The sequence below is a fragment of the Pelodiscus sinensis genome, chromosome 4, assembly GCF_052426305.1.
Source record: "Pelodiscus sinensis isolate ZL-2025 chromosome 4, ASM5242630v1, whole genome shotgun sequence".
NCBI classification, from domain to species: Eukaryota; Metazoa; Chordata; order Testudines; family Trionychidae; genus Pelodiscus; species Pelodiscus sinensis.
The window spans coordinates 59506630-59529131 of NC_143055.1; the positions used below are offsets into that span (position 1 = coordinate 59506630).

Consider the following 22502-nt stretch of genomic DNA (forward strand, 5'->3'; position numbering starts at 1 on the left):
TGGCAGTGGCGCGGCTGTGCTAAGTGGCTGAGGTTTCGGTCCAGGGAAGACTGCCAGGGGCTGGAGGGGGGCCCGCTTTTCAGGGCAGGGGATGTGCTTTGCACCAACGGGGCTCCGTGCAATACTGTCGGGTGTTCTCCGTGCAGGCTGCCCATCTGGCAGCGCGCGCACCCTGCCCCCGAGTGTCCCTGCACCGGCCCCCAGCATACAGGGCGCCACACAGTTACCTGCCTCTGCTCCACACGCGGTCGTTAACACTGCACAGCCCCAGCTCCTCCCCAGTCCCCCACGCGCCAGAGACCGAACGAGCTGCCTCCAGCTGGCCGGAAAAGCTCGCGCTGGGTTTGCTCCACAAGGGGGCGCCAGCCTCCCCGCAGCGGGTGGGGCTGGGCGGGTGGATCTCATGGCCTCCAGGGGGCGCGCGTGCATCAGGAGAACGGAACAGCGGCTGCCTGCCTTAGGCCGCTGCCGCTTCCGGTCCGGGAGTATCGTTACCTGGCAACGCAAACCACTGGCGGAAGGCAGAATAGATTGGGCAGTTTGGTGCAGTTTGAAGAGGCGAGTGCGGGCGGGCGGGCGCAAGAGAAGATGAGACAAGGCGGTGGATACAGTGAGTCACACGCCCAGGTCAGATCAGGGAACGGCTCAGGCGGTCTCAATTATAGCGATTGATTCTGTTTGTGTTTCAGGGAAGGAGGGCGGGGACCGCAGCGGCGAGAGCAGGGGCCAGGAGACGGACTCCCTTCCGCCGTCGGTCTCCAAAGCTCAGGCCAGCTGCGAGGAGGCAGGATCGGGTAAAATTCCTCTCTGACCCAAAACGCAGAGTCGCATTGGCACCTACCCCGGGAAGCACCATGCTGTGCAGTGACGCCATTGCACCCGTGCCGTGCCATGTGACGTCATGTCATCAGTACCGCCTGGCGTGACGTCATTGCTCTAACACCACACATTTATTCATGGCTTTTCGGGGTAAATGGGGATCAATCCCCCAACCTGGGAACATGTGGCAGCCTGTGTAATGAAACAGAGAGGTCCCTGTGTAATGAACAGACCTGGGTGCCAGCAAAACCATGCTGGTGGAGAAGAGGCCAGGAGCACCTCCTGCAGCAGAGGATGTGCAAAGAAGTAATGTCATGGGACTATAGCGATGCAGCTCTGTCTAAGATCCCATGATCACTGGGTGTTTCTTGCAAAATGGGAAGCAGTGAAATGGTTAACAGTGTTGCCATGACTGATCTTCAGAGTTAACTAGAGACAGGGCCGGCTTTAGGAAGTGCGGGGCCCAATTCAAACAATTTTGATGGGGCCCCACAGCAATTTTGGTTGAGCAAAAAAAAAAAACACAATCCCCCCACCAACACACACCTTCACACCCTCCCACGGCACAGGAAAACCTCGCGCTAAACTCACACCTCACAGCCGACGCACTCCTCCTCCGGGGCCAGCAGATTTGTATAATTTTTGGTGGTGCCCCCCCCATTAACTACTCCCCAACCCCCGTTAGCCACACTACCTGACCCACATTAGCCACACCCCCTGACCCACGTTAACCAGGCCTCTGGAGGTAACACTCTTGGGGCAAGATGGACACGTGACCAGAAGTAAAAGGGGTCATGTCACCCCTCTCAAAGGACTTTTCCCACCATCCTCCTACCAACAGGGATTAGTTTTGCCCCCACCAAACCTCCCTCATGCAACTATCCTGCAATTGCATTAACCCAGTGTGTGTGACATTAACCCGGCGGCAGAGAGACTGGGGGAAGTGTTCCCTCTAAGGCTATGTCTACACTCGCAGCTTCTTGCACAAGTACAGCCGTTCTTGTGCAAGAACCCACAGAGCAGCCACACTGCCCGCCTGCACTTGTGCAAGGAAATTTACAATATGGCGTGGTAAGAGAGGGTGTCTTGCGCAAGAGCTGCGCTCTTTTCTGACAGGTGAAAGCTCTCTTGCACAAGAGGGCAGTGTAGATGCTCAGCACGGATTTCTTGCACATGAAATCCCTATGGCTAAAACGGCCATTGGAGCTTTCTTGCTCAAGAGAGCATCCACACTGCCATGGATGCTCTTGCGCAAAATCACAGCTCGCACGTGGCAGTGTGGACGTGTTCTTGTGCAAGAAGTCTTACACAAGAACCTTTGCGCAAGATGTTCTTGCACAAGAAGTCTAGATATAGCCTAAGAGTTTCCTCCCATAAGCAGAATGGATTTTGTGTTGTGCACCTGTACTGAGTTCATGTGGCTTGTTTGGATGTGCCACTGTGACACCCAAGTTATTAATAAATATTTTATAAACCTTTACCTTTTCTCTCTCCTGCCATGTCTCCTCCTGTTGCACCATCAGCTCCCCTGGTGCCTACTGCCTCCCAACTCCTCACTCTCCTCTGCTGTCCTGACTCCTGCCCTTCTCACTACCCTTAGCCCTCCTGCGACCTGCCCCCCGCCACCAACCCTTCTCTCCCCCCTGTGCCTACTCCTCCAGTAGCCCCACTCTGATCAAGTGAGATACCCCTCCTCATCCCCTCTTCTAACACCTCCCTCTACACACCTTTCCTGCTTCTGTCCTCTGGTGCTGGTCCCTCCCCTGCAGGTCTCTGCCCTTCTGCTTCACCCCAGAATCCCCCTGCATCTTCCCTTAGCCCTGAACCCTCCTAGTGCCTCCCCCTTCCCTTACTGCCCCTGCCCCCTTTGCCCTCTTTTTCCCTGATGCCCACCCCCTCACCACTCTCTGCCCTGTTTCCCTCCTGCCCCTCTGTGCCCTCATACATGACTTGCTCCATCCCCACCTTTCTCATGCCCACCCCTTCTTTCACGCCTTCTCCCAGTACCTTCCCCTCCCCCCTCTAGTCCCCAATGCCCTTCCCCTCTCCTCTCCTCCCTCAGCATCACCCTGTCCTCCCTCCCACTGACACCTCCCCTCCTGCCCTTTTCCTTTTGTCTGCACTTGGCCCCTTGGCATTTGTCTCTCCTCCACCCTATTTCTTGGTGCCTTCCCCTTTCTTCCTCCTCCCCCTCCACACAAGCCCCTTCCCTCCCTCTTCCCACAAGTCCCTCCCCCCTGCACAAGCCCCTTCCCCCCCCCCTAATTTTCTCCCTCCCCTACCTTCTGCCTTCCACTTTGCAGGGCTGGAGTCTGTGCTCAGGCCCCCGATTCCAAATTCAGAACTAGGCCACACAATGCAATGTGGCCCCAAAGAGTTTTAAAGTCCCAGGCCATGACGTCATGTCACGCCAGGGCATCCTCCCCACCCACCTGAAATGCCACGCATGGCAGCAGCGTGTGCTGGCGAGGGGAAGCCGCACTGAAAGCTGCACACAGCAGGGATGATCCGGGGCCGGGGTAGGAGGATGCGTGGGCATGGTGACTGGGGGGGGCTGGGACCCACTCGAGGCAGAGCCAGGAGAGAGACCTAGCTCCACATATTGCTGGAGCAGGGCCCCCAGCTCTGAATATTAACTCGCCTCCCATGGCCCGACACACTTCCAGGTTCAGCGGCACGGGGCCCCCTTAGGTGTGGGGCCCAAATCGGTCGAATCAGCCTAAGGCCGGCCCTGACTAGAGATGTGAATGGTTAACTGATTACCTGGTAAGTGTCACCCTCATTTACTGCGTGATGCTTACCGGATACCAGTTAACTGGTGTTCGGGAGCAGCCCCTGACCCATGGCCTTCTGCAGGCAGAGGGCTGCCCCAACAGAGCTGAGAGGCACAGCAACGCTGGGGCTGGGAGCCTCCCTGGGACAGGGAGCCCACTTAGTCAATTAACCTGTTAAATGTTCGGTTAACCTAACTGTTAGCAGGTTAACTGATTAATCAGGATTTTACAGTCCTAGAGCTAACACCTCAATGAGATGAATAAGAGCAATTCACACTTCCTTGTTAGTTTTCCAAACTGTCTGGATACCCACAGTCATTCTCGAACCTAGAATTATTTTTTGTAATGAAAGCTTAAATTCCTTGCAAATTAACAGGTGCTTGCGCTGAAAGACTAGAGGAATTCAAGGTGTTTAGGGGCAAATAAAAAGTGAGTGGTAAGTTAGCCATGTTCTGAGGAGCATGTTTTGAAGTGACATTCCTCATGAACTAGAGCAATGGTTGTTAATCTTTTTTAATTTTCAAATGGAAGTACGGACATCTGCAGACCCTCAGGGCTCTATGGAGCAGAGGTTGAAAACCACTGGACCAGAGCGAAACAGGCAAGGGAGCCAAAGACACAATCCCCAGGTTAAAACTAAAGTTTTGGGCCCCACTTCATTCTGGTTTCTAGTGCTCAACTTGGCCATATGCAGTAGAATGAAGGATCCCTCAGGATTAGCTAACACCAATATTGCCTACCCCAAATATTCAAAAATCATGAGTCAGGCTTATACAAAATCATGAGCTTATATAAAAATAATAAATATGGTGCTTTTTATTTTACTTCTGCTTTATTGGGCCTTTAGAGTACAATAGGGTTACCTTTTGAAGCTTTGTCCATAGTTAAGGGGGTTAGAAACTCTTTCTTTAAGCATGATGGATGAAATCACATATCCACTTGACACCATGAGCCAGGGCTTTAAAGAAAATAATAATTATCATGAGACTGAAGACAAAATCATAAGAGCTGGCAACACCGTTCTCAGGTCCTGAATAGTGAAGGAACAAGCCTTTCCCTCCCCAGTTCGAGCTCCAGTGCAAAGTTGATTTCTCTCTCTTTCTGTCTCTTTATTCTCTGACTAGACATTTAAGGTTTCTGGCTGTGAATTATACATACCACTAGAAGACTCATTCATCATCGCCCGGGTCCAGCGCTGGCCCAGAGCAGTAGGGGCTACATGGGGTGTCAGCACAGCTGCTGGAGGCGGGGGAGAGGCCATGCTGGCCTGGGAGTGGTGGGGACCACGCAATACAGTGGCTTAGGGAGTAGCCCAGCACGGTGGGGGCCGTGCAGCATCCAGTGGGGTGGTGGAGACAGTGTTCCCAGCCTGCAGCTACTCCTCAGGACTGGGGCACTTGCTGCTCCCCGTGGTCATTCATGAGTACATCTGCCCCTCCTATCACACCCCTCACTTTCCATTTGACGCAAAACAATTGCATTCCATTCACATCCTCTCACAACCAAAACCCGCACCTTCTTTAAGGTGTGATAAGAGGAAGCTGTATACTGAATTTGGGGGTCCTAGCTCTTACCCTTTAGGAGGAGTTCTTGAACAAATGGACTCACGGATGGATGGATGGATGCACAAACTCTAAAATGACCAGAGCTGTCTCTTGGGTACAGGAAATTGAAGCAACAGCTTCAGCCCTGTGCTTTGGCTCCATGCTTCAGTGTGCGTGTGTCGTGCAGGGCTCAGTCTCTGATAGCAGCAGCCATAGGCACCAACTCTGTGGGTACTACAGGGCTGGAACGCCCATAGGGAAAAAAAAGGTGGGTACTCAGCACCCACCAGGCAGTCCCCTATCAATGTCTCACTCCGCCTCTCCCAGTACTTCCTACCTTTCAGGAGGCCCCATGGATCAGCGTTTCCTGTTTCTCTCAGTGCTTATCACATGCCATGGAGCAGCTGTATCGCAGTGTCAGGAGGTGCAGGGGGGAGAGGGAGGAGTGAGGGAGCAGCGCATTTTGGGGAAGAGGACAGGAAGATGCGTGAAAGAGGCAGGATAGGGTAGGATGAGGTGGGAAGAAGCAAGGTGAGAAGGGGCCATTGGTGGCTGGGGTGGAGTGGGGGAAGGTCCTGGGCAGAGCAAGAGGGGTATATCCCCAATCCAATTAGAAACACAGGCTGATTTGTCCCATGCCCTGCACTCCCCCAGGGATGGCTCTGACTGTAACTGTAGGGTTTGATGCTTTTATTTTTCAGATAATTATACCTCAGGAAAAGAAGGTCAAATTCAACCGCAATCAGCACTAAAAGTATGCTAATTTGATCCAAATTATTAGCACAAAACATCACAGGATTTTGAAGCTTGATAACTGTAAACTGATTGTTTCAGTACATCCATAACTGTATATAGTACTAAAGTTTCCAGCAAGAAGACCAATTTGCTGATGTAGTCTGAGGCTATGTAGTTTGCCACTAAATACCTTTTCAGCTGCAATTTTTTCCTTTAATGATAAACAAGTTTTGTATGTTTTTTTGTTCTGTTATTTGACTACGTCCATATAATATCGTTTATCTCCTGTTTGCCCTTCTTCCACTAGTTGGGAACACACTTCCTAAACAAACTGTGTGCAGATTAGAAACATTTTACCCAATAATGATACTTATTCTTCTAGTTCATGAATTCATTGTATTTGTGAATGCTTATGATCCAATTCAGATTTGGTCACACAGGAGTTCTTTTTGCAAATGAGTCTGAATAGAAAGATGTTGGAAACTCCCAATTAATTTCAGAAAAGCCACTAAATAGCCTTTGGACAGTACAACTTTTCTCTAGCTAATCAGTGAGAAATGGTCCAAACTGGCAATCTAGAACTGAAAGGGAAAATGCAAGTATAATACAAAGAAATGTGCTGACATGTCAATCTGTACAAACCTCTCAGCTTTCTATTCATTTTACAAATTTAGATCCTTCAACAACAGCTGAAATCATTTCAGGCACTTCGGCAACAGACTCTGCTGAATGTTAACATGGTAAGAGCAGAAGTTAAATATTCCTAAAATAAAAGGAAAAACCCAACAATCTCCTAAACTAACTTTTTAAGACTGATCTGGTATCTTAACTAAAGTTTCAGACCAAACAACTTTATTTTGCACAAAACCCGATAAAACAAACCAATCACTCTTCTAATACTTTATTCTGTATTAAAAATCAAAGGTTATGCTGATTATCTAAAAATGAATTTCCTAATTCATATTACATTAATAGACATGACCATTTAAACTGTTGGTATTGCCAGTAGCTGAAATATATTTTATCGTATAAAATAAGATTCTATTTTTATTATATGCAGTTTAAAAGAAGATGTTAATTAGCTTATTAAAGCTTTTTTAGATTACTCTGTTTGTTAAATGTGTGCTTTTTCTGCTACTCAACATATAATACAATTATTCATAAGGTGGTCTGTTGTATACATTCTGTCTAGGTTCTTAAACTGCATTACAGTACGAGGAGGACCTCAAAACAGGCAGTGTTTCAAGGAGAAAAGGGTTGAATTTAAAAAAAAGAGAAGGAGCCGAATATTTCTCTCACTATTGTTTAAATATGAAAGAGCTCCACTGACTTCAAAGGAGTTACTCCTAATCAGTCTAAGAAAGAGCAGAATTTGGCCGAGGGTTTTAAACACCACTTCTCCGAAAATGTTAGGCTACCATTTCAGGAACAGTGTTATGCCCTTTTTCAACTCACTTCCTAGTGTAAAAGAAATAAGATCATGATGCTTCAAAGAGCTGAGCAAATACTTAAGTTTATATATCGTGGTTGACAGTGGAACCAGTAATCCCTACCTCTGCCTTGCATTCCTATATGCGTGGTGAAAAGATGAGCTTACCCATCAACTCATGTTTTAATTTAGAGAGAGTAATTCTTTATCAACTGTGAAAATGAAATAATTTCTACATATGTGGAAAGGTGATAAGTAACACAGCATGAATTGTCAAAAATAAATCATATCAAGCCAACTTAATATCCTTCTCTGACAGCGAGACAAGCTTTGTAGATAAATGGAAGCAGAAGCAGTGATAGATCTCACCATTAGTAAGACTTTAGATACTGTCTTAGATGACTTCTCATAAAGAAACTAGAGAAATATTGCATAGATTATTATAAGGTGGGTGAACTGTGCACATCTGATGGGAAAAACACTTTCAGAGAGTAGTCATGCTTTACAATCAAATTGGAAGAGCATATCAAGTGGGATTCCACAAAAATCTGTCCTGGGTCTGATTTAGGGATGTTAAATATTGGCTAATTGAATAGTTGAGTAACCTCATTAATTCTTAGCAGTTAGTTAACTACTCTGTAGTCCACAGGAGCGGGGATGGCAGCCAGTGCACTCCATCTCCACTCCCAAGGAGTCCCCTGCCCACTCCGCACAGGATGCCAGGTGGGAGCTGGTCCATGAGGAGAGCAGATTTAAATAACAGCTCCCCTTGTGGACCGGCTGCCTGTCACCCTGTGCTGCTGCCTCTGTATCAGAGGCAGCAGCACAGGGTGGCAACAGCCCCTGTCCAAGGGGGGCGGGGGGGAAATGTGTGTAGTCTATAGCAGAGTTTCTGAAAGTGTGACATGAAATCACTTTGAGAAACACATTAACTGGCGGCCACCCTGGTTTGTTTATTTACTGGCTCCATGGAGCTCCCATTGTCTCCATTTCGTCCTTTGCAGCCAAGGGGAGCCGCTCCGTGGCCATGGTGCCACACTTTCAGAAACACTGATCGTTAGCATTAACCTATAAGCTTTTGCTTATTAGATAATCAGTTAATCAACTGTACTATTACATCCCTAGTGTGATTCTGTTCAAAATCTTTATAAATAATTGGGATAATGGCATGAAGAGTACATTTCTAAAGTTTGATGATACTAAGCTGGAAGGATTGCACAAGACTTCAGAGGACAGGATTAGAATTCAAAATGAACTTGATGCACTGGAGAAATTACCTGAAATAAATAGGATGAAATTCAAGACAAATGCAAAGTACTGTGCTTAGGAAGGAATAACCAACTGTACAAATACAAAATGGAAAATGACTGTCTATGAGCGAATACTGTAGGAAAGGATTTGAAGGTTGTAGTGGATCACAAACTAAATATGAGTCAACAATGTAATACTAATGTTCAATTTTTGCATAATTCTGGAGTGTATTAGCAATGATGTTGTAAATAAAACACGAGAAGTAATTCTTCCACCCTACTCAGCACTAATAAGGCATCAGCTGGAGTGTTGTATCTAGTTCTGGGCACCACATTTCAGCAAAGATGTAGGCAAATTGGAGAAAATACAGAGAAGAGCAATAAAAATGATTAAAGATCTAGTCTGGAGAAGAGAAGATGGAGAGGGAACATGATAGTTCTTCTTCAAGTGGCCCCGTGGGTGCTCCATTCTAGGTGTCAGGTCCCGTCCCGGCGCCACGGCTCGGAGACTTTTCATAGCCGTGCTCCACCGGCTCACACATGCGTGCTTCCCCAGGATAATGTTCGCGCCTTTGATCAGCCGCGCGTGAGCCAGCAACCGTCAGTTCCTCTCAACTACCTCAGGTCGCGGTCAGAGCTCCCTGAACTCTTTCTTCAGCGATGTTTTTAGATAGTTTTCTGTCTGTAAATAGTTAAAGTTTAGTGTTAGTCGTGTTCCTATTACTTGTTGTTCTGTTCAAAAAGAAAAAAAAAGTTTTTCTCTCAAAACCGCTTTTCTTTGAGAAGCGCTGCAGCAAAGCGCTAAAGTGGTGAAATTGACTACCCACAACTAGGATTACACAGGCATTCAGTTTCTCTAACTGTGCTGTTAATGCCTGGATCAACTGGCTTTAAAAAATGCTCAGTGTGCCGTGAAGCCATGCCAACGGCTGATGGCTATGATACTTGTATCAGGTGCCTGGGGGAAGCTCATGTCCCCAAAAAGTGCACCCATTGTCGCAAGCTAACCTCAAGAGCCCCGAGGGAGCGGGAGATGAAGACAAGGATGTTAATGTTTGGCAAGGCATTGCAGCCTGACCCGATCCTTCCTGCAGCCACAAAAACCCTGAGCGTAAGAGGAGAGCGGCTTCTCCGGGACCGGCTGTCTCAAAAACATCAAAGCCATCCCCAACACACTCTCTACCTGCGGCAGCCACAACATTGGCAGGGACTTCCAAGGTGACCCCCGGGGGGTCCGGACAACTTACTGGGGCTGGCATGAGAAAGCCCCCACTGCCCAGAGTGAGAGTGGCTTTGGCGCCGACATTGGGAGCTGTGCCGCAGCTGGCCAGCAAATCTGCACCAGCTTCAGCTGCGCGCTCCCTGAAATTGACGGAGGCGCCGGTGCCGCAATTGACCAGCCGCTCGGCACCAGCTTCAGCGGCACCGGCTGTAACGGCACCTGCCTCACCGGCCCCAATGATGGTAATGGCACCATCCCCTCTGGCACCAGTATCGGAGGCAGAACACTTCAATGCCTCAGACTCGGCACCGTTGTTAATCCCGGCACCAGGCATTCTACTGGCACCGGCATCAGCGCAGCAACAGCTGATTTCCCCGGCACCGCTTCATTTCCACTCGGTGCCTGGCTCCCCTGTAGCTGTGGGGATGGATGAGGCTTCAATACCTAGGAAGTCATTGTCAAAGACCCATTATAGGGACAGGTCTTTTTCTCCAGCTGTTTCACCAGGAAGGCATGGTCGCTATTGTGACTATAATGTTTCTCCTTCAAGGATCACGTACAGCCAGTGTAATTATAGGGGCGCAGTGTATTTAGAGGCACGTTGGTCCTGTTCACGATTTTCAAGATACGGGTCTGTTAGACGCTCTCCATGTCGCGTGTATTATATCCAACATGGTAGTGCACGCTCACCTCGACACTCCTCCCCGTCACGTTCTGAGTGGTATTATGAGCGCTATCATAGATCGTATGACAATCGTCCCCAGCGTGACCATACACCATCATCGTGTAGGGGATCTTCCTGCATCTGCCAACCACAATAGCAGAATACTTACCTCTCCGATCACAACACCTAGACTCACTTTCTCCAGCTAAGAGTCCAACGATTCAGCTAGACCAATCCGAACCGGAAGAGGGACAGTTGTCTGAAGCAGAAGACCCTAAACCGGAAACTTCTCCAGCAGACTGCTCCTCGTCTTCCCCGGATGAGGCGATATGCCCAGGTGACATCTCTCCACCGGATGATCTGAAACACTTTCAGGATCTCTTCAAACGAGTGGCAGGCACGCAGGAAATACAGCTGGCGGATGTTCCGGTTAAAAGGCACCGTCTCTTGAAAAATCTCCGCCCACAACGTGCAAAGGTCGTGTTACCGATTGATGACGCGATCATGGAAGTGGCGGATGAGATATGGCAAACCCCAACATCAGTTATACCTACGAGTAAAAATGCCGACAAAAATGTTTTGTACCGGTGAAAGGATTGGACTTTTTATTCAATCACCCCCAGCCTAACTCGTTGGTAGTAGGAGTAAGGCGCCACAGTACAAAAATACGCTTCCGGACAAGGACAATAAAAAATTAGATATTTTTGGTAGCAAAGTCTACTCTTCAGCCACACTGCTACTATGCATTGCAAACTATTCTGCACATCTATCGAACCATAATTTCGATAATTATTCAAAACTAGCAGAATTACTTCACCATCTCCCAGACAACAAGAAACCACTCCTGAAAGCAATAGTACAAGAAGGGTACGCATCATGTAGCACTGCACTACAGATTGCCATGGATGTGGCTGACACAGCGGCTCAAGTCACTGCTACAGGTATTGCCATGAGGAGATCATCATGGCTTTCATCAGCAGGGGCTCCAAGGGAGATGCAAAACAAGGTTGAGGATCTACCGTTTGACAAGCTTAAGCTCTTTGCGGCAAACACCGATGAAGTCCTTCACTTGGGAAAAGACCCATGCACCACTCTACATACACTTCGGATGTACACACCTTCCTTCAAACATAGACGTTATTTCCCTTACCAATGGAGATACGATTTTAATTTTTCTAGACAGCAAGCACGTCCCTTCGACAACCAGCGTCCTAGGCAACGCCCTCAGCACAAGCAACCACAACAGAGCCATTTGACCAATCAATCATCGACTAAGCAGCAGATTTGACTTGCTTGTCAAGGATGCAAGCCAACCCCCCATAATCAACACGGAAAACGAAACTCTTCATCTTTTTCACCATCGCCTATGATCATTTTATCATCAGTGGTCCGACATCACCACGGACAGATGGGTGCTAGAGGTAGTACAGTCCGGCCCCTCCATCTCCTTTTTCTCTATTCCCCCTACCACACCCCCTACCCCGTCCCTCTTCAGGGACCCCTCTCACGAGCAACTGCTGAAGCAAGAAGTTCAACGTTTGCTCACCATCGGGGCGATAGAGAGAGTTCCCAAACAGTTCTGGGGAAAAGGCTTTTATTCCCGATATTTTCTCACACCAAAGAAGTTGGGAGGCTGGAGACCCATTCTAGACCTTCGAAAGCTAAACCGGCACCTTCGAAAGCATTGTTTCGAGATGGTAACCTTATCAACTATTATTCTGTCATTGAACAAAAGGGATTGGTTTGCAGTCCTCGACTTGCGGGACGCCTATTTCCACGTAGCGATTCACGTGGCTCACAGGCTTTTTCTTCACTTCCAATTGGGGGATGAGCACTATCAGTACAGGGTTCTGCCATTTGGACTAGCATGTGCTCCCAGAGTTTTCACCAAAACATTAGCAGTGGTCGCGGCCCACCTGCACAGACCGGGGGTGACAATATTCCCCTATTTGGACGATTGTCTCCTCAGGGGCACAACGTATATGGAAAACCATATGGTTTGGACAGTATCCGACAAATTTGCTGCTCTGGGCCTTCTCATAAACGTAAAGAAGTCGTCACTAGTTCCATCCCAAAACCTTGTTTTCATAGGTGGACGACTCAATTCAACCATGGCGCGAGCATATTTACCAACGGAACGTTTTATGGTAATCAAAGACCTGGTACACACCGTGGTGCATGCTCCAACAATTCCCACACACTTCTGTCTACAGCTGTTGGGGCATATGGCTGCTGCCACTATTGTAGTGCGCAATGCAAGGTTACGTTTTCGTTGCCTCCAGCACTGGTTAGCCACGGTTTACATTCCGGCGAAACACAGTGTTCACAGGTTGATAGTGGTGCCACAGTATGTCCGGGAGTCCCTACAGTGGTGGGCCAACCCAGCCAATCTTCTCACGGGCGTTCCATTTCATCACCCGCAACCTACAACAGAAATAACCACAGATGCCTCCTTGACGGGTTGGGGAGCTCACATGGGCAATCTCACGGTCCAGGGTCGCTGGTCAACACAAGAAATGCTACTGCATATCAATGTGCTCGAGTTGAGAGCGGTGCGGCATGCCTCATGTTATATCAACAAACAAGGAGGTGTTCGATCCCATTCTCTTTGCTCAGAGAGCATCCGTTTATGGAATTTGTGTATCAGCAACAACACCGTTCTAACAGCTTCGTATCTTCTAGGTGTCGACAACTTAATAGCGGACTCTCTCAGCAGACGTTTTCCACACGACCATGAGTGGGAGGTTCGGATGGACATGGGGACTCGTATCTTTGCTCGATAGAGATTTCCGGCGATAGATTTATTCACAACAGAACTCAATTCGAAATGTCCCGCCTATTGTTCAAGAGCCGGAATAGGACGTCACTCGCTGGGGGATGCCTTTCTTCTCCACTGGGGGAGGTTGTTACTGTATGCCTTTCCCCCAGTAGTCTTAATTTCGAGGTTCTCGAAAAAATCAACACAGACAAAGCCCGGGTGATCCTCCTAGCCCCGGCATGGGCTCGTCAGCCTTGGTTCTCAGTGCTCCACCAGATGTCAGTGAGAGTGCCGTATCCTCTGCCTTCTCTTCCGAATGTATTGACCCAGGGCAACAGATCTCTCAGTCATCTGAGACCCAAAGTTCTGCTCCTCACAGTATGGGTGCTTGTTGGTTTACCGACTCCAAGCAATCCTGTTCTCAGCGAGTCAAGCAAGTGTTGATGCATAGTAGAAAACAGTCTACACAAACTACTTATATGGCTAAGTGGTCCAAATTCCAAGCACGGTGTGCAGATAACAATGTAAACCCTCGTTTCACAACCCTACTTTGTATATTGGAATACCTCTTGCAGCTGCATAACAACGGCCTGGCAGTTGCATCTCTACGAGTACACTTGGTGGCAATTAATGCATTCCATCAAAAGGATGGGGTTGTTTCCTTGTTCGCTCACCCTACTACAAAAAGATTTCTGAAGGAGCTCTCGAATCTCCATCTCCCGCAGAGGCCTCCTCCGCCTTTATGGAATTTGGATCTAGTCCTAGAAACGTTGACTCGTCCTCCCTTTGAGTCCTTGGCTACAGTGAAATTATACTTACTTACTGTCAAACTTCTATTCCTCCTAGCCCTCACTTCGACTCGCAGAGTGAGTGAGATAGCAGCTTTTATGGCCTCACCTCCCTCTAGAGTTTTTTCTAAAGACTCGGTGACATTAAGGACCCATTCGGCGTTTATCCCGAAAGTTTCTTCTGAATTCCACATAAATGAGCCAGTAGTTTTACCATGTTTCTTTCCAAAACCCCATACCTCAACGCAAGCAGCGCAGTTGCATACGTTGGATGAGAGAAGATCCTTAGTGTTTTACATTGACAGAATGCGGGGTTTTAGGAAAACAGACTGTTTGCTGGTATCATTAGCGCACCATTCAAAAGAACAGCCTCTAACTTCTCAGCGTATTTCAAGACTGATAGTTTCATGTATATCCATGTGCCATTCACTATGAGGGAAGCCTCTCCCTTCTCTTCTGAGGGCTCATTCAACTAGGGCAGTTGCTACTACTACGGCCTTTCTGAGTAGAGTGTCCTTTCATGACATTTGCAGAGCGGCAACATGGTCTTCTAATGTGACTTTTATGAAGCACTATGCTCTAGTCGATCAGTTTGCTTCAGACTCTTCTGTGGCTACAGCAGTACTTAATCGTGCTGGTAGTCTTGATTCCGGAGCGCTCTAATTCTGTTCTGGATGCTGCTCCGGAGTCACCTAGAGTGGAGCACCCACGGGGCCACTCAAAGAAGAAAAAAAAGTTACTCACCCTGTGAAGTAACGATTGTTCTTCGAGATGTGCCCCGTGGGTGCTCCATGACCCACCCTTCCTCCCCTCTCCGGAATTGTTCTTTATTTTTTCTTCCAGATGAGCGGGTGAGAGGAACTGACGGTTGCCGGCTCGCGCGCAGCTGATCAAAGGTGTGAATGCTATCCTGGGGAAGCACGCATGCGCAAGCCAGTGGAGCACAGCTATGAAAAATCTCCAAGCCGTGGCGCCGGGATGGGACCCAACACCTAGAATGGAGCACCCATGGGCCACATCTCGAAGAACAATCGTTACTTCACAGGGTGAGTAGCTTCTTTTTTTTTAAGTACATAAAAGGTTGCTATAAAGGGGAGGCGATAACTTCTTAATCATTGAGGACAGGATAAGAAGTAATAGGCTTAAATTGCAGTAAGGGAGATTTAAGTTAGATATTAGGGAAAACTCCACTGTAAGGGTAGTCACTCACTGGAACAAATTATATAGGGAGGTCCACTGTGATGGGGTTCCTGGGTACAACCTGAACTGTGAGATCCCTGAGGTCTCTGTCCCGCTATCCTGGAATATCCCTCTCATTCTTCAATGCTGTTCCCAAGCTACTGGCCTCTTACAGGTGCTGCACTTATACAGATATCCACCTGCCAGACATTCATAAACCAACAATAGAGATATTCTAGCCAGTTCCTCCCAGCTCCCCCATCTTGTATCCCAGAACTATACTGTCTTGCACTGGTCAGAAGCCTGGCCAATGCAAGTTCATTTCCCTGCCCCTCCATCCCTTTTAAAAGGATAGCTCATAAGACATAGCTTATACAAAACATGTAATAATTATAATGATTGTCATTATAATAATGACAATGGTGAATACGGAGGTTCCAGGGTGATATTTTGAAGTACAGAATATCACACCCAGAAACAAGTTTGGGATTGGAGGCCCTGGGGTTCTGCTCGGCACTAACCCCACAGGAGCGGCTCTATAGCTACAGTGCTGTGAATCTGACTGGGCTTGCCTCTCCACTTCAGGCGTTCTCATTATTATGAAATTGAGCTAACCCGCATAGGTGCTAAGACCCCAGAGGTTGCAGTGCCTGAACCAGGGAGGCAAACCCAGCCAGCCTCATGGCACAGGAGCTGCCATACAACCCTTTGAAACATTCTGGCAACCTGGTTCTGAGCCCCAGGTTGAGTAATCCCCGTTTTGATAATATTTAATCATGCCTCCATGCAGTGGACTGGGTAAGATGACCTATCTATGTCTCTTCCAGTCCTATATTTCTGTGATTATAGGTTCTATGCTGTTTTCTGTAGATATCTTTCAAAAAGTAACATTCTCCAAATATCTTTTTCAGGTACAATCTGAAATCAGTGAGATACTGAATAAAAATATAATTGATGTCAAAACCCCACAGTGCAGTCCAGACAAGCTTCTGAAGACAAGCTCACCACCTGATATAGCTATGGTATGTTTCTTAATACTTACTTACTACTGAATTGCACATTACAATATTTTATTGGATTTCTGTTTCTGAGAACTGTATGTTTTTTGCAAAATGTAATCAAAGCAAAGAAAAATTCTGGGCACAAAATGTGCCCACAGTAATTTCCTTTCTAACATATATAATGGTCTTATTTATAGTACAAGTCCATCATAATTCTATCTTAAAAGAACATTAATTGAAGACTACAAAAACAGTCATGTTGTGGGACCTAGTTATAACAAGCTTGTCTCCCAATATGGTTAAAGCTCAGTTCCTTTTTTACTTTAAACAAGACTTCAACAAGGGCCTCCAAACTATGCTAAAGATGTGAATTTGTATTAAGTGGGACAGCTCCTATTGAATGTGATGGGAATTCTATGTGTGTTTGGCACAGTCAGTCTCATTCCTGTGAAGTGCTGAGTAAGCAACATCTTTTAAATATGGATTTAGCACAAAGTTCTGCTTGCCTTACATAAGTTGTCCAATTAAATTGAGTAGGCTAATTGTGTATAGGGCTGCCAGACGGTTTCAGAAAAAATACCAAACAAACCCACGCCAGGAAAAAGTTTGTTGGGCAAAAAAAAGGGGGCGGGCACGGGGGAGAGACGCCTCACTATGCGGTTTTTAAAGGGGCTACAGTGTTTGAGCTTGCTTAACTCTCGGGTCCTTTTTTTTTTTTTTGCTTAACTACTCTTGGGGCTGAGTGATCATGCAAAACAAATTTAATTAGTCTTTAGAGCAGGTGTGTGGGGGGGGGAGGGTTCCAGTTAAATATATGGGGGGGTTAAATATATTTTTATGAGTACACTGTCTTTGCTGAAAATCCCCCAAGCTCCCAGAGCCTGAACCCCAAAATTCCCATCCCAGTCCCCTGTCTCAGCCCAGATCCTGCCCCCAAACTCCCTCCCAGAGCCTTAGGCAGGTTGGGGGGGCAGTCTTGGACCCATTCTAGGCACCACCAAAAATTCGGCCAACCTGTCCCCTGGCTGGGAACTGCTCCAACCCCGGGCAGAGTTTCCCCTTCCCTGCCCTGCGCTCGCTTGGACCCAGGAGGCGCTGAGGACAGTAGCCACAGCTAGGAGTCCCGCTGTCCCCTCTGATCGCTGGCTCCGGCTTAGCTGCAGGAAGCAACTCATCGCTGCTGCTCATGGAGACTCTGGGACCATGCTCCAGCGGGGGCTGCTGCGGTGCCCCAGAGCCCAGGCTGCAGCTGGGAGGGGGAATCTCCAGCAGGGCCAATCCCGCTGCTTCTCAGGAGCCTGTCCCAGCCTGCACCCCCAGCCTGGCCAGGCCCTGCTTGGCCCAGCCTCTGCCCTAGGGCAGGCAGCACATGGGGGGGCAGGTAAGAGTGACCCCCCAGGAGTGGTGTCCCGGTACCCCCAGGCTGCAGGAGGAGGGTTTAGCCCCAGGCTGCTCCCAGGCCTCCCCGCCTGCAGGGATTTTAGCTGCCTTGGTTGGGTGGGAGATTAGTAATCCCCGCCCCTCTGGGTTGCCAAGCTGCCTCTGTATTGAGCCGGACAGTCCAGGATTTTCACCTCCTCGCTGGGAAAAAAAAATCAGAAAATACTGGACATTTTAGGTGTCCGGTATTTTCTGATTTTTTTTTTTACTGGGCAGGAGGCAAAAAATACTGGACTGTCCGGTTCAATACTGGATACCTGGCAACCCTAACTGTGTAAGATTTGCCCATTAGCTTGTCTTTCCCCTGCTGCAAATGTTCCGATAGGACTCAACATGTTGAGTCAACACATTGGGCCTCATGCAGGGCCCAGTGAAGACAATAAAAAGATTTATTGACTCCATGTGCTTTTAAACAGATCCTTTTCTAAAACAGTGTGCCTTTCCATAACTGATAGAATACTTTGCTTTCTTGAAAAATAGTTAAATTTTATGCCTCCAGAAGAAAACAGAAAACTGACAAATGAAATGGGACTCATAATACAATTTCTTAAATTTGTTGAAGTATTCTGATCTGCTCTTTAAGATTTTAATGGAAAGATTAACAGTCTGAATATGTCTTTCCTCATGTTAGACAAATAGATTTTGTTGGCAGATAAAATTTCTAGCAATATTGCATGATTCATAGATTTTACAACGAATTTGTTGTCTTCTGCCTCGAGTGTTGTGAAAAATTATAGCCAGTATGATTGTTATTGTTTTTTGTAGTCTACAAGGAGTCCAGAAACACCATTGTCTAGGAAGAAATTTCATCTTGATAAGAAACATTGTACCATTCAATCTGTGGAAACAAATCCTAATAATATCTTTGGAAATGTGGTCAGTGATGTAAATATTTCAAATCAGATTTCATTAAAAACTATAGCAACTGGAAAGATTGAAAACTCAGTAGAACCAATTGAAAACAAAACTATGATTGTAAAAAATGATTGCAAATTGAAGGATTATGCCAAATCTGAATGTTTTCTACCTTGTATTGATTTGGAGCCTCAAAGTATGGTACCTTCTCATGAGAAAGTAAGTTTGGATGACTCTGAATCTTGTGTGCCTCTTCTCAAATACAGTGATGAACGTAACCTAATAGACAACCTTAGCTATTCTATCAAGCCATTGAAACAAGAATGTCAAAAGTCTCACAAACGGGACCTAGAACATGCATTTAAATGTCAGAATGTTTCCTGTAATCAAAATGTTGTTTTTGATGATATGTCAGAAAAAGAAAAATCTACTTTTTTATCTAGAGTGAAATTACACATGGACTTAAAATCGAGGGAAAATTCAGAGCCCGAGAAATCAGTAGACAATTCGCATGTTTCTCTGGTTTCCCTTAAAGGAAAAAATCTGAATCTTGGTCAAGAATTTAACAAAGACTCTGAATGTAACAACTCTCCGAATTCTGCTTATATAACTACATGCAGTACACAGACAGAAATGGAAAGCAAGAACAAAAACAAAGAATTGTATAGTACCGATGGTGTTGGCATGTTCCAATTAAATGCCTTTTCTAAAACAGTAAAAGATAAATTACTAATGCTTGATAACACAGAGAAACTACAGAAAGAAAAAGAACAGCAAAGGATACTAAAACTTGGAAATCAGAATTTCTGTGAAATCACAGCTGATGAGTCCCCTGCAAAAATGGAAGAGTTACAAAATTCCCTGAAAGATTCCAAACACTTGCAAAAAAAAGTAATGGAACTTGAGAGTGAAAATGTAGCGCTCAAGTCAAAAATGAAACCTCTTACTGTTATCATAAGGTCTCTGAGAGACAGAAATTCACAATATGAGAAGCAAATTAAGAATGTTGTTGAAGAAAAGAAAAGCATGCAAGTTAGGTTAGTTAAATCAGAAGGAGATAGCAAAGAATGTATTAAAGAAGTGAAAAAATTGTTAAAGAAATGCAAAGAACTTCAAGACCAAAAGAAAATTATTGAGGGAGAAAAAAATCAACTCTGTACTGAAAACCAATGTATGAAGCAAGCACTAGATGACTTCAAAATTAATAACCAGAAAGCACAAGAAATAACGATTACTGTTACCAGTGAAAAGGATAGGCTCTTTATGGAACTAGAATCTTTGCAAAAGGAATCTTCAGTGTTGCAAGAAACAAATCAGAAACTAGAAATAAAAATGTCCCAACTTGCAAAAGAAAAGAACTCTCTTGAAAAAGAATTTGAAAAAAATCAGATTCAAATACAGCAACTGAAAGAAAAAGAAAATGAAACAAAATCTGAACAGGAGACTCTTTGTCACATAATACAGTCACTTAAAGACAAAAATCTTGATCTTGAAATGACATTGCAAGAATGTGCTAATGCTAGACAAATGTTGCAGAAGGAGCTTGAGAGGGTCCAGTCAGATAAAGCTTATATAGAAGAGAAATTCTTGACTGAACTTCAAAATATAAAAGCAGAAAGGGATATTTTAAAGACTAAGTTATTGAATATGAACAGTGAATGTGAGAATTTATCAACAGTGGTGGCAAATATCACAAAGGACAATCAGCTTCTTAAAAAGGAACTGCAGGAAAGTAAACAAGATACTTCCAAATATGAAAGTAACATCAGAAGATTGAATGAAGACCATTTACTTATGGAAAACCAACTGCGGACTATAGAAAATGAAAGAGATGTATTGCAGTTTGAACTTCGCCATCTCCATAAGGATTATGTTAATCTAAGGGATCAAATTACTGTTTTGGTCAATGAGCAGCATAAACACAGTTACATTTCAGGCAACCAGAAGGAAAAATATTGCACTGAAATTTGTGAAGAAATTTCTGATTATAGATATACAGCTTTAAAATGCATTCCACAAGGTATGTGCTGTATTTCACAACATTTTACTGCACAGGTGTTGTTTTAATTTTAATTTACTCAGTTTCAGCACCACCAACCAACTTTTAAAGTAAATTACTTACCAAAGCCATTGCCAAGTTGTACATTAGTTTGACTTCTCTACTTAGGAAAACTCAAGAGGATTTTTTTTTTTTGCAGGGGGGGGGGGTGAAAGCTGAGGCAGTTTAAGTCTTGGTAGCTTAATTTAAGAATTTTTTGTTTCTGAAAAAGAGATTCTACATAGTACAGACACCATTTTTATTATCATAAAACAAAATCTCAGAGAGAGCCTGGTCCAAAGCCTACTGAAGGCATAGGAAATTTTTCGTGTACTGTAATGAGCTCTGGAACCCTGAGAGTTATACATTGTGCTTCAGGTTTTTTCAGTTGTCCTGAAGTGTCTCTTAAAATGAATTACTCCTGCTGTTTTTAAAGAAATACTATTTCTCTTAAAAGAAAACTGTCTTTTTTTTCCAGGCAATTCCAGTTAAACTGCAAGAGTCTCTTGCTTCAGAGAAATTGTAATAAACATTCTCTTTTAAACTGATTAAAAGTTCTGCTGTTCAGTTATTTCAGTTTTCAGTTGTTACTTCAACAAATGGTCTTTTTTTGTTCAATTTTCCTAATGTAAAATTTCCCATATGCTTTTTTGAACACTTGAACTTTGGCTGTATTTTATAGATTCATATGCGCAGGTCCTCAGTAGATGCAAATTGTTACAGCTCTGCAGATATCAGTGGGGCTATCAGAATTGACCCCAGTTGAGGATCTGCCCCCAAAAGGGCTGACAGAATGCTGGGCCGTTGGGTAAAGCGAGTGGAAGGGGGACTAAGGCAGAAGAGGTGAGACTAAACTCCCCTTCCCTCCACTAGCCCTTCAGCACCACCCAGACTGTGCCACCTGGTCCTTAGGCAGTGATTTAAAGAGCCTGGGGCTCCATCTGCTGCCACAGTAGCTACAGCATCTGGGAGTTCCAGGTCCTTTTGAATAGCTGGGCCCCACAGCAACTGCTCCCTTTACCTCCCCGTTGGCAGGCCTGTTTGACCGCTTTGTTTTTTTAATTTTTCAGTCTGAAACTGCCTAATGCAGCCCAGAGTATTGCATCCAGTTATTCATGCATCAAGCCCAAGGATTTGAATTACAGGCACTCCCCGACTTATGTCGGATCCGCACTTACGAACAGGGCTTTTCTCGCCCCGGAGCTCACGGGCAGCGGGTCGCCACCCGTGTCCTCCGGGGCAAGAAAAGCTTCTCCCGGTCTCCCTGGTCTGCTGGGGGGGGGGGGGTCCAGCAAAGCCTCTGGACCCCCTCCAGCAGACCAGGGACACCCGAGCAAAGCCGCCCAGGCGGCGGGAGTCCCGCTGCCTGGGCGGCTTTGCTCGTTTGCCCCGGAGCAAAGACGCCCAGGCAGCGGGACTCCCGCCACCTGGGCGGCTTTGCTCCTGTCCCCCTGGTCTGCTGGGGGGGTCCACCAAAGCCGCTGGACCCCCCCAGCAGACCTGGGACACCTGAGCAAAGCCGCCGCCTGGGCTGCTTTGCTCCCGGGCAAACGAGCAAAGCCGCCCAGGCGGCAGCTTTGCTCTGGTGTCTCTGGTCTGCTGGGGGGGTCCAGTGGCTTTGCTGGACCCCCCCAGCAGACCAGGGGGACAGGAGCAAAGCCTTGGAGCACGCCCGCAGCGGGACAGCCCGGGCGCGCCTGGGCTGTCCCGCTGCGGGCGTGCTCCAAGGCTTTGCTCCCCGTCTCCCTGCAGACCAGGGAGACGGAGAGCAAAGCCGCTGAGTGCTCAGCGGCTTTGCTCCTGTCCCCCTGGTCTGCTGGGGGGGGGGGGGGGTGCAGCAGGGAGACGAGGCGCAAAGCCTTGGAGCACACCCGCAGCGGGCGTGCTCCGCGGCTTTGCTCCTGTCCCTCTGGTCTGCTGGGGGGCGGGGGTGCAACTAGTGACCCCCCCCAGCAGACCAGGCTTTTCTTGCCTACCCCTGGGGTAGAGCAGCTGGGGGCTGCCGG

At 46.7% G+C, this 22502-nt stretch overlaps 1 protein-coding gene and 1 long non-coding RNA gene across 4 annotated transcripts in view; one reads left to right on the forward strand and one right to left on the reverse strand.

Moving 5' to 3' along the window:
• LOC112546681 (uncharacterized) overlaps positions 1–369 on the reverse strand; it is a 141727-nt gene extending 141358 nt beyond the window's left edge. Inside the window, exon 1 of the long non-coding RNA XR_012904275.2 lies at positions 228–369. This is a non-coding gene — a long non-coding RNA (uncharacterized LOC112546681). The remainder of the gene's footprint in view (positions 1–227) is intronic.
• Positions 370–449: 80 nt separating this feature from the next.
• CCDC110 (coiled-coil domain containing 110) lies at positions 450–21050 on the forward strand. Of its 3 annotated transcripts, XM_075930321.2 has the most exons (6): positions 450–610; positions 690–794; positions 5839–5891; positions 6547–6612; positions 16074–16184; positions 18369–21050. In XM_075930321.2, the coding sequence occupies exons 1-6, from the start codon at positions 589–591 to the stop codon at positions 20523–20525; spliced, it is 2514 nt and encodes an 837-aa protein (XP_075786436.2). In that variant the 5' UTR covers positions 450–588; the 3' UTR covers positions 20526–21050. The 3 variants fall into 3 exon arrangements, with proteins under 3 accessions (XP_075786436.2, XP_006128534.4, XP_075786439.2); XM_075930324.2 differs by lacking the exon at positions 5839–5891 and having other exon boundaries at positions 578–610; XM_006128472.5 differs by lacking the exons at positions 690–794; positions 5839–5891 and having other exon boundaries at positions 450–627.
• The last annotated feature ends 1452 nt before the right edge of the window (positions 21051–22502 follow it).

What these genes read in the sequence shown, in the direction of transcription:
- CCDC110 (XM_075930321.2), top strand. Translation starts at nt 589, where the DNA reads ATGAGACAAGGCGGTGGATACA. An exon ending in GAGACAAGGCGGTGGATACA is followed by an intron (nt 611 to 689) that starts GTGAGTCACACG and finishes TTTGTGTTTCAG; the next exon opens with GGAAGGAGGGCGGGGACCGC. An exon ending in AACCGCAATCAGCACTAAAA is followed by an intron (nt 5,892 to 6,546) that starts GTATGCTAATTT and finishes TTACAAATTTAG; the next exon opens with ATCCTTCAACAACAGCTGAA.